The 16,179-nt window shown below is 36.4% G+C and overlaps 1 protein-coding gene across 1 annotated transcript; it reads right to left on the reverse strand.

Moving 5' to 3' along the window:
* Positions 1 to 209: 209 nt before the first annotated feature.
* On the reverse strand, positions 210 to 14,105 carry LOC121857464 (unextended protein-like; the record flags this gene model as incomplete). The annotated part of the gene is made up of 7 exons (XM_042353516.1): positions 210 to 524; positions 3,091 to 3,226; positions 3,624 to 3,763; positions 4,805 to 4,948; positions 6,314 to 6,460; positions 11,838 to 12,029; positions 13,934 to 14,105. Coding segments are annotated over 7 exons (1,068 nt in total), but the record flags the coding sequence as incomplete, so codon positions are not given.
* Between the last annotated feature and the right edge of the window lie 2,074 nt (positions 14,106 to 16,179).

The following is a 16,179-nucleotide window of genomic DNA, read 5'->3' on the forward strand; positions in this document are numbered from 1 at the left end:
TGTGTACTAGAAAGCATTACTGTATATTTGATGCCATGATGGGTCATCTACAATAGAACAACCTTGTGAAGGAATCCTAGTACAGATTTATACCTGGACACTCCTGCTTGACACAGGTGTTGGAGGTATTGGCTGAACACTTACAAATCCTTATACTGTACATGGGAATAATACTGAAAACATGGACTTCTCCTCAGGGCTTTCCTAGTTAACTAATAGTCTTCTGTGCTCCTAGTACATCAATCCCATTTATATTTTTTACACTGCTCGAGTAACTTTCCATTTTGTAATTCACAACTGATGCTCTAAATGTGATTATGTTTGGATTATGAGTTCTTTGGGATTATTTCCAAATTTAGACATTTTGAGTGTAGTTCATGTTTTTTCTCAATTCAAACTTCTTACCTCAGTAACAGCACGAACAGAATAATCAGGTGTGAAGGAGAACTTTGTGGAATCAAGAGACTGAACGCTCCCTAGCATGCTTCCTTTGCTGAGCTGAGTGGATGCAGATGGGGATTCTCCTGAAAATAAGTTTAACAAGATACTGTATCTAATATCAAGTTTTAACTGTGTGAGCGACAATACCAAATACATTTCTTTTTGCAGTTGGCAGCATGCAAGTTCAAGGAAAGTTGATAAGCTCAAGTTCGATCAAATAAGTATTAAGGGAATCTGAAAGTTCAGTCGGTGCTATTTAAATATAAGTTTAATTGCAAAGTATCGAAATGAGATCTTATACAGGGTATATCAATCGACACTTCCAAATCCGTTCACTAAAACTTTTTACTTTTTTTTATTGTCAAACTGGTCAGTATCATCTTCAAAGATCAGTTGATTCATTTCTAATTTCTATGTTTTGTTCATATTTACCAAACTTGTTCCCCTTAACAGTGCTCCACCTTTCTCCTCTATTACTACCCCATCCATGAAAATACTGTACAAACATGGTGACACTATGCATCACTGAAGAGTCCAACATTCTCTACCAACTACTTTGCTCTCTCTCTATAAACAGTACAGGTTGTACCTCTCTAGTCCAGCATTCTGTGGTTCGGAAACTCCAGTGGTCCGGAACGATTTTAGTTTGTCCAATAGGTAGATAGGCAACTTTTTTTTTTTTTTTTTTATCTGAATTATTATTATTATTACAGGAGTATTAAATTTTGGCCCCTCAGGCCCCAATGTGGGTCAGTGACCTATGCCGGGTGGGCTAATCCCTTTAAAAAAAAAAAAAAAAAGTCGCGGGAAATTAAGGTTTGTTTACATCCGGCAGTTCGGCTGCTCTCTCTCTCTCTCTCTCTCTCTCTCTGCTTGTCTAAAAAGAGTACAACATTTAACCCTTCAATATATATGAGCAGTAAATAAGTGTTGTTTTCATATTCTTATGTAGAGTAATGACGATATGTTTTCACATGTGCTCACTTATATACGTGCAGTCTCACTTTTTTTTTTACCATTAATGGTTAGCTACTTATATTGTTCCATTTATTAGCATTAAATAACATTACATGTACTTCAAACAACCATATTAATTTGTTTACATTAATTTTACTACAGCTAAAATCAGGGTCTTATTTTCTTCAGTTTTATATGTAGAACCAATCAGTCACTGGTTTTGTAAGCTTTAACATAAACAATGCCGGCAGCCGTCTCGTCTTCTCGTGTGTTTTAAGATTCCACGTATTATTAATAAATTGTATTGTTAATTTTGCACACACAAACATTAATTCAATAAAAACAAATTCAGAAACATTAATTAAAATATATATGAACAGTAAATAAGTGTTGCTTTCATATTCTTATGTAAAGTAATGACGATATGTTTTCACGTGTGCGCATGCGCACTTACATACGCGATCTCTTTTTTCTTTACCATTATCGTTAGCTCCTTCTATTGTTCCATTTATTAACATTAAATAACATTACTTAAAACAACCATATTAATTTTACTACAGCTACAACCAAGGTCGTATTTTCTTCAGTTTTATATGTAGAACCAGTCAGTCACTGGTTTTGTAATCAACGAAAACAATGCTGTGTCATTTCCTCGTGTGTTTTAATATTCTACGTATTATTAATGAATTGTATTGCTCATTTTGCACACATAAACATTAATTCAATAAAAAAGACATTCAGTCATAAACAATAATGAATCTTTTGTACATAAGAGAAATGACGCTGTTTACACGATTATGCACGTCGTCTGCACGTTGGCGGGCCGATCAAACCCGTCGAAATTCAAGTTTCTGCCGTCAAATTTTTATTTATTTTTTTTTTGTGTTCCAATAAAATACGTTAAGAATTAAAAACTCGCGAAATTTGAGAAGCTACTATACGACCCTTCAATATGTCTTCAAAGAGACCATGATGCAGAGAAAGTGGTGCTGGTGCTTCCAAGCATAAGCACAAGTCACTATCTATCCAGGAAAAGGGTGAATTTCCATGGTCCGGCAATTTCCATGGTCCAGCACCGGTCAGGTCCCGAGGTTGCCGGACTAGAGAGGTACAACCTGTATAATGATTGTGATTAAACGACTGCACATTCATCCCATACATACTTATTACCTCCCAAAATGCTTTTCTAACAAATTTACCACGTGCTCCTTCTACATCCATAAATGCCACACACAAATTCTTTTCCTTCTTTAAAAAATTTTCAGTCATGTTCCTGAATGCAAATACACATCCTTTGCCATCGCATCCCACACTGACTTTACCACTTAACACATTATTTTTCACTTTTCAAATAAAAAGTTGCTTTTAGCCCAAAAATAACCTAATACTGTACCTTGGAATTGAGTGTTTGTTACATTTTGCCTTAAACATACATGGACTTTACCATTTAAACACGCTACTTTTCACTTTCAGTATAAAATAAAAAAGTTTGACAAAAAGTGGGATTGCCTCAGCAACTGTACATAAAGGAGAAACAGATATAGGAACTTAGAAGAAATAAATGAAAAAGAAAAGTATGACAAAACAGTAAATGAAAAAACCTAACCTTTAAACAATGTACAGTATAACAATTATTAAAAATAAAAACAATATGAAAATTGAAAGTCCACCTTTAAAATATAAAATACATACCTATAGATTGGACCTGAGAGAGTGCTGCCATTCCAAAGTAGGTAAACGGCCCACTTTCAAATGACAAGTTCTCTTTTCCTATGGTAACCTCCACATGACCCTCCAGTATGAGAACAAAGAAATCAACTGGTTTCCCCTGAAAATTAAATGGATTCCAGTGAGATCATCATATTCAGACATACCGGTACAGAAAAAATGAGTAAAATGAACTTCGTTAAAGCAATAATGTACACACAATTGCTCAGAATAAGACTAGTACACTATGACATTTGCTACAATAAGAACTGCAATATCTATTCTTTATTCCTGACTTATTATGCATTCCACTAGCTAACCATAAGTAATTATTACACTATACAGCATTACACTGAAAATGGTTACACATTAATGTAGTAACTACAATAATTCTCTTAAAAAACAAGCATACCTGTACATAATAATTTTATAACCAATTTTAAGAAAATGAATGATAAAAAAATTATGAACTACGGTATACAAAGTCAAATATTAAAGAACCTAACATTGCCACTCACCTGTGTATATAAGTAGGTATGCTGCTGATCAACCCTGGACTGTTCCTTGTGTCGTAACTTAATGCTGTGAATGACATCTTGATTTAGCAGCTTTTTGACTATCATTTCTGACAGCTGACCTTCCTTAAATGGTTCAAGAGCTGAAACACAACAATGGTCTTTGAAGTAATCACAAAATATTTTTTAAATTGTATTATCAATAAGAGGCGGTCTGTATTTTTGTACTGCTGCTTCTACAACTTACTATCTATTTTACTGTCATAATATTATTGTCACTCTCCTTATAATCAATATTTTAAACCCACAAGCATTATTCAGACCCCAAAATTTCAGATTACAAGATTTACAAACTAATGTGAAAAAACAAAAAAGGTCAAATTTTAAACCTTTTAGTTGCATGTTACATAATGCATAGTATCAGTGCTAATTTGTCCAGCATTTTAGTTCATGAATCTGTATATCTAAGTTTCTTGCTCAAGAGGACTAATATTGTACTCAATTTATCTATAACAGTCATACAGTGTACATAATATTTGGATTAGACAATTTAGAAATGTGTGTGGTTAGCGACTAAAAAATTTGTATTCCTTATCTAGTTCAGTGATTCACAAGGAGTGAAATACATATTCCATAAAATTCTGGAGAGATAAAGAAGGAAGGCAAATTGATCCTTCAATCAATCTCAAGTTTATGTACCAAAAAAGCATCACATAATGAACCCTTTGGTGGATGTTAAGTGGTAAGAGAATAGATAGTAGGTAATGTTTGATCCATGTTGTTATTGGGTGATTGATTTCAAAATAGTTTCAAAATGACAAAACGAAAATGAACAGACAGAAAAAATCTATAAAGTAGTTTGTAATTTCTGAACAGTGGCAGATGCTCATTATGTTTTATATTTCCTGCCATTTGGAAATTTAAACTATTAACTGATAAACCCACCTTGCTTTCTGTTCCTTTCTAATCTAACACTGAAGAAAGTTCTCCTTCTCCTCCTATATTCAAATTTTCCTTCGTCAAATTTCTTGGATTTTGCTGTACAGTACTTATTCTCTTCATCTACATTGTTGCTCTATCAGTTATCTTTATACAGTATTTGCTATTTTCTCAATAATATTTCTGTTAACTGCATAAATTACTTATAATGGCAAAATATTTCTGAACCACTTAAGACAACTTACATGTACGAAGATACTGCAAAGCTGCTACCTGCAACTGGGGGGAGATGGGTGCACGCTTGTGATTTGTCTGGTTGCCTGGTTGGGAGAACTCTGCAAAGTCAGGTCGACCAACGTGTTGACGACGACGCCTGGAGCGATTATCAGCTGAAAGAATTCCAGAATTTAACTTGCATTTTTTTTTCTGTACAGTATAGACTGGATTTACTCGGATTTTGTTTACGCGTTTGGTCATTTACGCGGTGCCTTGCCAGAATGAAATGTTTTAATTAAGCGGTAAATTTCATCATTTACGCAGGAAGAAGCACGAGCAGGGTGCGCACAAGGTCACCCAGTCATCAAAACATTACCGAGTTCTTCACCCGCCACCCACCACAGCCGGCCCAAGTCAGTGATAGTGATAGTGATAGTGAGGATATGGACATTGAGGGGTTTGACAAAGAGGCCCTGCAAGCCTCTGTGGTGGATAGTGATACAATTGATACAGGTGAGGGCCAATAATCTGCCCTCTGCCTCGGAACCAACTCCCCATCCCCGTGTGCCCAGCCATCTTTTCTACTAACGTAAGTGTTAAAAAACCTAATATTATTGATATTTCTCTTAAATATTAATTGTGTGTGCATACCATCATCAAATTTAGATGTTATTTTTATTACAACGTACGTATTGTGTCAGAAAAAGTGTAGTTTGGGGGTCGGCCCTGTCTCTATTTCAATTAATCCCATATGTTCTGTTATTTCGTTTACGCATTTCTCGTTTTATGCGGACCTCCACGGGTTCAATTGACCTCATAAATGCAGACTATACTGTATTGAATTTTTTTCTAAGCATATGATATTCATTCAATGCTGATGACATAACATACTAATTTTATTTACCTTCACATACAAAACTAAACAATGTACAGTATGTAAAAAAAAAGAAATAAAAGGGTTAAAGAGCTGGTTATATGGTACACCTGAGAAAATATAAAGGCTTTCTTATAATGTACAAATAATAATTTTAAAACAAAATACAGAGAAAGCAACCAAGCCTTATCTTTAAAAACCAACAATACCTTATACAGTAATCACAAGAGTATCAAATATCATCACAAGGTCATAAAAAATAGAGCAGTGACCTGTAGTTGTGGATCTTGTGTGACCTTACAGACAGATAAATTTCCTGCTAACAGCTTAAGATGATGTCAGAGCAATATCTATCTTCTTTACTGTTCCTCCATGTTACTTCTATTCACCACTTTTTTCTACAATTACTGTACTGTATTTACATAAGTCCAGTTGTGAACTTGTACAAGAAAGTCTAAATAAACTAGCAGGAAGGTTTATAAAAACATTTACACACAACATGCATGAAACAGTTGCTATACACCCAATATCATCCTAATCTTGCATATTTAACTATGCTAGAAAGATAATTTCAAACTATTAATTAATTCTCCCTATTTAAACATAAATATTTACAATTGTAAATTCTGGGGTATTGTGTAAAACTTTTAAGACTGAAACTTACTGAACACATCTGTTTCATCCACAATTTCTTCCTGAATGAGCTCTTCAATCACATCCTCCAGGGTAACAAGGCCCAACACTTCATAAAATGGATCACATTCGCCTTCATTGTTAACTTGATGAACAAAGGCCATATGACCTTTTGCACCTGAGGAGAAAAAAAAAACAGAATGAAAAATGTGGAAAACTTTTCTTTGATGTACTGTACAGATACACAGTGAACTATTTAGCATATAGAATCCTCAGGACCAAGGGCATGCCATTCTCAAAAAAGGCAGTTTATTGGGAGTATACTATACAGTACAGTACAGTAGAGTTGGGATATATCGCAACTTTATATAAAGATTTTTTTATATCGCTACTACCAAAATTATTGAAATTTTTATATACAGTATACTGTATAGCGATATTTTTATTATTATTTTTTTTTTTTGCGAGGGAAATCGGGCAGGAAATATTTCAAATGTACCGCCATGGCAAACAAATGCGTTATTTGCTCACCAGAGGCTCCACCATGGCTACTCACTCACGCATTCAGCCTTGTCCGCTCAGTCTTTCTAAGTGAGTGACGAGAAAGCAGCAGACAATGCTGCAGATTACGACTTCTAAGGTGAGTGTAAATAGGTTGCTAGTGACATGAAAAGTGAATTGAAGATAATGGAAAGTTTAATGGAAAAGATTTAATACTGTAACTAATATTTTTGGTGTTCATTTATGTAGGTGTAGGATTGTCGAATGAGGGTGGCAGTGTGGTGTTTGTTCTCAGGATGGTGCGTCTGCTGTCGAGTCTGGTGTTCCTGGGATGGTTCGTCTGCTGCCAAGTCTGGTGTTTCTTAATATTGATATTGAAATAGCCTGTTGTTCCTGAGTCTAGTGTTCATTGGTGCTTTAGTTAGTAAGAAAATGAACTCGTTAAGTCAAGTTTAGTCACTTTTTTGGGCCTCCAGAACCTAACCCCTATTTTCTCCACTGATTACATGTAATTACATATCGCGATTTAGTACCGTATATACTCGTCTATAATTCTACCTTGTGTATAGGTTGACCTTGATTTTTTGACCAAGAAATCATTAATTTATGATATGCCTCGTGTATAGGTCGACCCAAGCTTTTGAGGGTAATGGAACAACAAATTAGGGTAATAAAGCACATATTTTATGGCATATAAAACTCATTTCAGAAAACCTTCACTAAAAACACTCTACATCCTATAAACTGAGGGTCGCTGTGCCTGAAACACCGAGCTCCGAAGGCAAATTGTTTACCATTTATTATTACGGCACTTTACACTGAAACGCGGGTAGTTTCAGCAAAAATATTGTATATTTCCATTCAAATATTTATTCAAGTCAATTAGGATAGAATATTATTGTAATATAACAGGTTTTTTAACTGAAAGCCATTCGAAAAGCAATTACGGTAACATCTTTTGAACAACGAAAGAAAGCGAATGTAATGGCAAAGGAAAAAAAAAAGAGATGGATTGGGAACGCCAACATATACGTGCGATGTACATTCTTGACCGTACGGGGGAAACGGCGCGGGGAGGGTGCGCAGTAGGTCGCTCTTACGTTATCGCTGATGTCATATGACGTATCGGACTGTGATTGGGCCACGCATCCTTACCACCCACGTATTCCCTCCGCTGCTAGCTGTGATTGGTCTAATGTAACATGACGTGCCCTGCCACCAGAGGGAATAAGTCGCTGACCTTAGGTGCGCCAGTCTCATTGTCCTCAGTCTCCGCGTATACAGTTCTCTCTTGTGCCAGCTAATCTGTTCAACAATGGCATCTGCTGGACCCCCACCACCCCAGAAAAATCTTGAATTACCTGGACCAAGCCGCCCCAAGCCCAAGAAGGTGAGACGCGCCTTAAGCTACGAAGTGAAATATAAAATCGTTCAGAAGTTAGAAAAAGGAACGAGGCAGGTCGATCTGGCGCGACAGCATGGCGTTAACAAATCTACGATCCTCACCATCAAGAAGGATGCCGCCAAGATAAAAGAACACATGAGCATCACAAAGTCTGCAGGTGCCTCGAGGGTCAAGTATTGTCAGAATAAGGTGCTGCTCAAGACGGAGAATTTATTGGTGAGCTACTTGATTCGTCAGGTGAGAAGGAATATGGCGGTCGACACTCGGGCAGTGCAGGACTATGCGAGAGAACTGTACGTATCAGTGGCGCGAAAGATGGGAATTGCAGAGCCCAAACCCTTCACTGCTTCCGCTGGGTGGCTGCAAGGGTTTATAAACGTCGTAACAAGATCACAAACATTGAAATTGTTGGTGAAGGAGCGAGTGCTGACCGTGCTGCGGCGATGGATTTTCCTCCATTCTTACGAGAAATTATGGAGGAAGGACAGTCCACCGACGACCAGGTGTTCAACATGGATGAATCCGGGCTCTTTTGGAAGAAATTACCTTCCAAAACATTCGTAGTCAAGTCTGCCAGCAAGTGTAGGGGCTTGAAGTTGCAGAAGGAGCGCATCACCGTCCTGTTCACCACCAATGCCTCCGGCACCTGTAAGCTCAAGTTGTCTGTGATCCACACAGCCCGCAAGCCTACAAAAACATGGACATGAGCAAGTTAAATGTCCACTGGCTAACCTCAAGGAAGGCATGGATGTTCACTGGTCTGTCCCTCTCCTGGTTTGACGACTGTTTCGTTCCTGACGTGAAGAAATTCTGCGCGCAAAATAATGTGCCATTCAGCATTTTGTTGCTCCTTGACAATGAACCAGGACACTCGCCCCTACTGTTGGATCGTCACCCCAATGTAAACGTGGTCTTCCTTCTCCCCCACACTACGTCGTTAATCCAGCCCATGGATCAGGAGTTGATATGTAACGTCAAGGCTGCTTTCTCCGCAAAGAAGTTTCGGCTCCTGAACGACTTGACCAACACCAAGGATGAATTACGGAACCTTCTGAGTGGCACCGATAACGAGAGCGAGGATCCAGAACAAGGGTTGGCGGAGCATGAAGTGCGAGTCAAACAGTTTTGGAAAATGTTCAACGTGAAGAAAGCTGTTGATTTCTTGGTGGAGGCATGGGGGCAGCTGTCTGTGGCAACGATTCGTCACGCGTGGCGGCATGTGTTGCAGGGTATCCCAGGTGGGAGGCAGAGTCAAGCGGTGGCTGGAGAGGCTCAGTCTGTTACTGTGGCATTGGACATTGCAAGAAAGGCTGCACAGAGTGTTAGAGCTGCAGGCTTCTCCGAGACCACCAACGACGACATCCTGGAGGTAATCAGGCAACCTGAGGTGACTGCCGACGAGATGTTGGAAGATGATGACGTCAGTGAGGAGGGAGGTGGTACGGCAGAACAAGAAGAACAGAAGTTAACACATGGTGATGTAAAGGAGGCCATCGAGTTTGCCCAGAAACTCAAGCTCATCCTTTCCAAAGACCCAGTGAATCACCGATACGAAGTCTCCAATAACCTTCTGTTGCAATCTATGGAGCCGTATATCCAGATGTATCACGCCGACATCAATGCTAGCCGTCAACGTAACATTACCGAGTTCTTCGCCCGCAACCCACCACAACCACAGACAGCCCAAGTCAGTGATAGTGACAGTGACAATATGGACTTTGAGGGGTTTGTCAGGGAGGCCCTGCTAACCTCTGTGGTGGATAGTGATACAAGTGATTCACCTGAGGGCCACTAATCTGCCCTCTGCCTCAGAACCAGCCGCCATCCCCGTGTGCCTAGCCATCTCTTCTACTGACGTAAGTGTTAAAAACCTTGATATTTCTCTTATACCTGTACAGAATATTATTCTCTTATTGATATTTATCTTATATATTATGTGTGTGTCCATACCATCATAAAATTAAGATGTTCTTTTTACTACAACGGACGTATTGTGTCGGAAAAAGTGTAGTCTGGGGGTCGGCCCAGTCTCTACTTCAATTAATCCCATATGTTCTGTTATTTCGTTTACGCGTTCCTCTTTTTACGCGGACCTCCACGGGTTTAATTGACAGCGTAAATCGAGACTATACTGTAAGTAGAATATTAAAACACACATGAGGAGACAAGATGGCATTGTTTTCGTGAGTGGCGATGGTTCTACATAAGAAACTGAAGAAAATAAGACCCTGGTTGTAGCTGTAAAAAACTTAATTTAAAAAAAAATTTAATACCTGTATGTATGTTTTAAGTAATGCTATTTAATGTTAATAAGGTGCGACGATTGAGAACTCCAATGTATGAACAGTAAGTGCGTACAAGTGAAAACATATCGTCATTTCTCTACATATGAATATGAAAGCAACACTTATTTACTGTTCATATATGTTTTAAATAATATTTACGAATGTAAAACTAAAATTCTATTCACCAATGGTGGTAAAGTCTAAAACATAAGGACAGTCAATGAATATTGTGCGAGTTTTTACTCGGATGACGATGTCATCAGGTTCAACTTCAACATAGACTACTGAAAGCACGTTGTAAGGTAAGTTAACCTATTGTAAGTTGGTGAGCTTCATCTGCTGAAGGCACTGCACAACTTTTCATTACTAATTAGTACATATTTTATGTTTCCATTGTTTACTGGCAGTAACTGGTAAATATTTTTCATGTCTAAAGCTAAAAGTTGCTCCTAGCCCTTCCCATCATGCACGGATTCAACCTAATGAAACTATTACCCATGCATAGGTTGACCCCCAATTTTTTGCCTAAAAATTTGGTCTTAAAAACTCTAACTATACACGAGTATATACGGTATATAGCGAACATCGTTGGACCCTATCTCACAATGTATCCCGACCCTACTGTAATACACTTTCTTTAATAAAAACATTAGTAAAGCCTCCGATAACAACGGTTCGACCAACAACTTTTCATATTTAAGATCCTACAGTAGTTAATTTAGGACCCAATTCAAATTATTTCCTTATTTCATTCGCATTTACGACCAAAATATAATAAAAATAAAATTAAATTAAATGTCCATATAAATAATAACTAAATCCTGATATGTATTATAAAAAAAAATTAAAAATTACTTTAAAAAAAAATGAAGAGCGCCGGGTCTTATTTTCTTAATTTTCTTGTGTAGAACTATCGTCCCGGACTCCCAGCTGTAAACACAAACGAAAACAATGGCGTCCCATCTCCTCTTGTGTGACCATATTATTATTCATTTATATTATACAAGGTGCATTCAGAAACATTATTTAAAGAATATTGTTTGCAATTTTCATTAATTGTATTGCTTTGGGGGGAAAAGAGGGTACTGTATAAAGCCACACAAAAGATACGATGATTCACCTTACACTGCAATATTGGAGGACACATTACCGTCATTATTCGAGGCTTTACTGTACTGTACAATAAATATAAAAATGTGCCATAATGTAAATAAAATAAGATCTCACAAATGTTGAAAAAGACTAAAAATTTTGTTGACCTCTTGCAATACATAAAATTAAAAACAATGGTGAAAATAATAATGAAAGTCCCTGTACATCATCAAATTACAATATTACTAGATGTAGAAAATGAGAAAACAAACCTTCTTTAAATTCTTTAAACATGACATCCAATGTAGTGTCAACAAAAACAAAGTTGCAGGGATTCTGGTAGAACTGACACAGTGTCTTGAGAGGTGTGTTATCATCTGGGTCGATGAACGCTAGATCCTTGATGAATAAAACTGCAATAATATTTGTACGTTCTCCATCATACACGGGTACACGAGAATATCCTGAAAAATGAAGTGTAAAATTAGTTTCCTGTAAAGTATGAAGGAAAAAGCTGTACAGTATCAGTTCCTTAGTTACAGCACTGTACAATACTGTACAGGTAGTTCTGCTATAACGCGATAATTGTGTTCTTGTAAAATATCGTGTTATAGAAAATCGCGTAATAGAAATAACAGGGCTTATGGAGAAAATAGGGTTAGGTGCAGATTACTCGAAATCGAAAAAATTTAGTAGTTAGCCTAACACAAAGGATAGCACAGTCTAAATAAATGTTACATTCATATCTAATAATGAAATCATACAGTAAATGTAACACTTTACTTGATGGGGGAGAAGGGTGATTTTGAGGTTGATAAAATCGAGCTTCTCTTCAAGTGTTATATCCTTTCTTTTACGATCATCACCGGGAATTCTATCACCAGAACGCTTCTTGTTGATATTCTTCTTTACTATATTCACAGTTAATACAGTGGGGTATGCTATAAGGAACGGATCCTACTATGAATATTCCTATAACGAACGGTTTTACCTATAAAATTGAGAATGCTATAACGAACGAAACTCCTACAACGAACATTATTTAATTTTTTTTTTTTCCAATTTATTGTTTTTTTATTACAAATATTAATGATGTTCTTTATTTCAGGGGTTTAGATGCATATTTATGCACTTTTTTACAATTTTTACAATTTTATATTATATTTTTCAGAGTTAAGTGGTTGTATTTGGGGGCCTGGAACGGATTAATCCTATAACGAACGAATGCTATAAGGAACAAGGTTCTAGAACCAATTAGATTCGTTATAGCATACCCCACTGTACCACAAAATTGGAGATATAGTAAGCAAAAATCGCGTTATAGCAAACAAGCGTTCGCGTTATACAAATACAGTATCGTTCCTAATTCATAAATCGCGTTAGAGCAAATTCGCGTTATCAAAACACGCGTTATAGCAGAACTCACTGTACATTACTTTTTTTTTTTTTTACTTTCATCAATAAAGTTTCCAATATCCAACTACAGGACAGATTTTTGTACTTTACACTAATAAAAATAGAACATGTACTGTACCAAACCTCTTATTTTTACATTTTCTTGTACAAATAGAGGAGCTGTACTGTACAGTGTACACGTATTGTTTAACGTCTCCAAATCAAATGGTGGTATTGTTTATCTTTTTAATGCCTAAATGTAAATTTTCTAGTGTGGGTTTGTGACTGGCTACTAGACAATACAATATAGTGAAAAAAAGCCACTTAGCAAAATACAGGGGGGGGGAGGGAGGCAGCATTAATAGTAACAATTACATTTGCATCATACTAGACCATTTAACAGTACAGTATTGCACAAGGAAATTAAAGTTGTGGTTTTATTCCCTTACAAGCTTCATATAATCAGTGAGATAAACAACAATTATGAAAGATGTGGTACAGTAATGTAGTACCGGTATTTACTTTGGAAGTGACAAATGGTAGTGGTAGCTAAGTAAGCAACCCAGAATACTGTCGAGTTGAAATTGCACTTAAGTCTCATATTTTTTTAAGCACTGTATTGTACTGTGCTGATAAATCACCATAAAAGTCAGAGATGCTGAGTAATTACCATTGCAATTTGTTAATTACTCTGCACATTTTTGGGTCATAAGATTTATCTTTGTTCAAAGTCTCAGGCCAGTATACAAAGGTAATGGGTATAATAGTCCTCCACAAGCTGATTAAGGATCTGTGATAAAAAGAAGAAAAAATATTTGGTATACCGGTATACTTTTCTTCATGACTCTTGGAGAAATTTAATAGGCTTTTTAATGTTAATTACTCAGAATGTGTGATTTTCCAGAGGTGATTTTTGGTTTTTGTTATACAGTGTGGTTTTTGTGTTAAAACTTTTGTTTTTTGTGCTATTTACCTTGCTGCATTATGTCATTGATGGAATTAAAGTCTAGAATGGTGTCAACATTAAGCATAAAGACATCATCGAGTTTGGTCATAACCTCTCCAACAGTCTTCTTGTGCAGCTCCAGGGCGCCACATATGATGTTCTGTTCCTCTTTCTGAAGATCATTGTGGTCATGTGTTACCTGCAAACATGAAAAAAAACTAATTTAAGTTTTCACACTCATTACAAGTTAAGGATGTTATTCATTGTCAAAATGAATAGGTAGTACAGTACAGTACATTATCATAATACAGTACTTTATGTACAAAATTCTAGCTTAACTTCAATACAGTACAGTACTGTAATAGTATTCACTGAATAACTTTATATGATTTGTAGCAAGCATGGCACTGAATAATAAATTAAACTCCTCATGAAAAGGTGTTGAAAAAATATATACCAGTCAGGCAGCCAAAAATTAAATTAATGAAGCTACAGTGAGTTCTGCTATAACACGTGTTTTGACAACGCGAATGGGCTCTAACGCGATTTATAAATAGAGGAACGATATTTGTATAACGCGAACGCTTGTTTGCTGTAACGCGATTTTTGCTTACTATTTCTCCAATTTTGTGGTATTAACTGTGAATATGGTAAAGAAGAATATCTCCAAGAAGCGTTCTGGTGATCGCATTCCCGGTGATGATCGTAAAAGAAAGGCTATAACCCTTGAAGAGAAGCTCGATGTTATCAACCTCAAAATCACCCTTCTCCCCCATCAAGTTATATTCATATTTTTTCAAGGTAAAGTGTTACATTTACAGTATGATTTCATTATTAGATATGAATGAAACATTTATTTAGACTGTGCTATCCTTTGTGTTAGGCTAACTACTAAATTTTTTTTTATTTTCTAGTAGTAATCTGCACCTAACCCTATTTTCTCCATAAGCCCTCTTATTTCTATTATGCGAATTTCTATAACACGATGTTTTACAAGAACACAACTATCGCGTTATAGCAGAACTGACTGTACAGTATATATATATAAAAAAAAGTAGTAGTTTATATTGAGAGCAAAGTACAGTAACTGATAGATGATGAGAAATAGATGATCAGAAAACAATAGTTGTATTGGTGAGACCCTCATGCCCAAAATGGCAGCAAAAATCTACTTAACACCTTGAGGATCTAATCAGACTCCAAAAATACACAAAAGATATGACAAAACTCGACTGCTCTACCCCAGATATACTCGAATAATATTTTGTCTAATCATGCTAACCAATATGAATTGGACGGTAGCATATCAACACCCCCTCCTCCCCTTCCCCACTGCAAGGTTGCATCAATGGACAATAATTAAACCACAAGCAGAATGCAAAAGCTTCCGTTTAAAATTGCAAAGTTAAATGCAAAAATTTTACTTACCAACAACGACAATGCCAGGTTGGTGATAGTTTTATATATATATATATATATATATATATATATATATATATATATATATATATATATATATATATATATATATATATATATATATATATATATATATATATATATATATATATATATATATATATATATATATATATATATACATATATATACAATCAACACCTCAACCCGACAGGATTCAACCCACGCCCACGGAAAGCACATGATACAAAAGCACCTGACTCTGAACACACGTAGGTGGTCAGAGTAACGTTTTACCAAATCCGGCCGAAACACGAGGATCCATATATATTTCACTAGCTCAATAAACACGCGGACTTCCCCATTAGAGGTTCACGGCGCCATAAGCTCGTTGAACAGGCTTTGTGTGAAATATAACAGAGTCTAGGACTGCTTTTAGTATCCTGGTGGTCCAGCAGTTAGCGTTCCCTGGTCACAGTCATGTGCTCGTGGGCCATGGGTTAGAATCCTGGCGGGTTGAGGTGTTGATTGTATTTAGAAGTCCGCGTGTTTATTGGGTTAATGAAAAAAAAAATATATATATATATATATATATACAGTTGTACCCCACTTAACGCGGTCAATTGAACCCAGAGGGTCCCGCGTTAAGTGAAATCCGCGTTAAGTGAACAACAGAACATATGGGATTAATTCCAATAGAAACCGGCCCGACCCCCAACTCCACTTTTTGAAGGCACATACCTATGTTGTAGTAAAAATAACATCTTAATTTTATGATGGTACATGCACACAATTAATACTTAAGAGAAATAGAGAAATACAGTCGCCAAGTTAATGTCCATTCAAATAATGGA

The sequence above is a fragment of the Homarus americanus genome, unplaced genomic scaffold (genome assembly GCF_018991925.1).
Source record: "Homarus americanus isolate GMGI-L3 unplaced genomic scaffold, GMGI_Hamer_2.0 scaffold49375, whole genome shotgun sequence".
NCBI lineage: Eukaryota > Metazoa > Arthropoda > Malacostraca > Decapoda > Nephropidae > Homarus > Homarus americanus.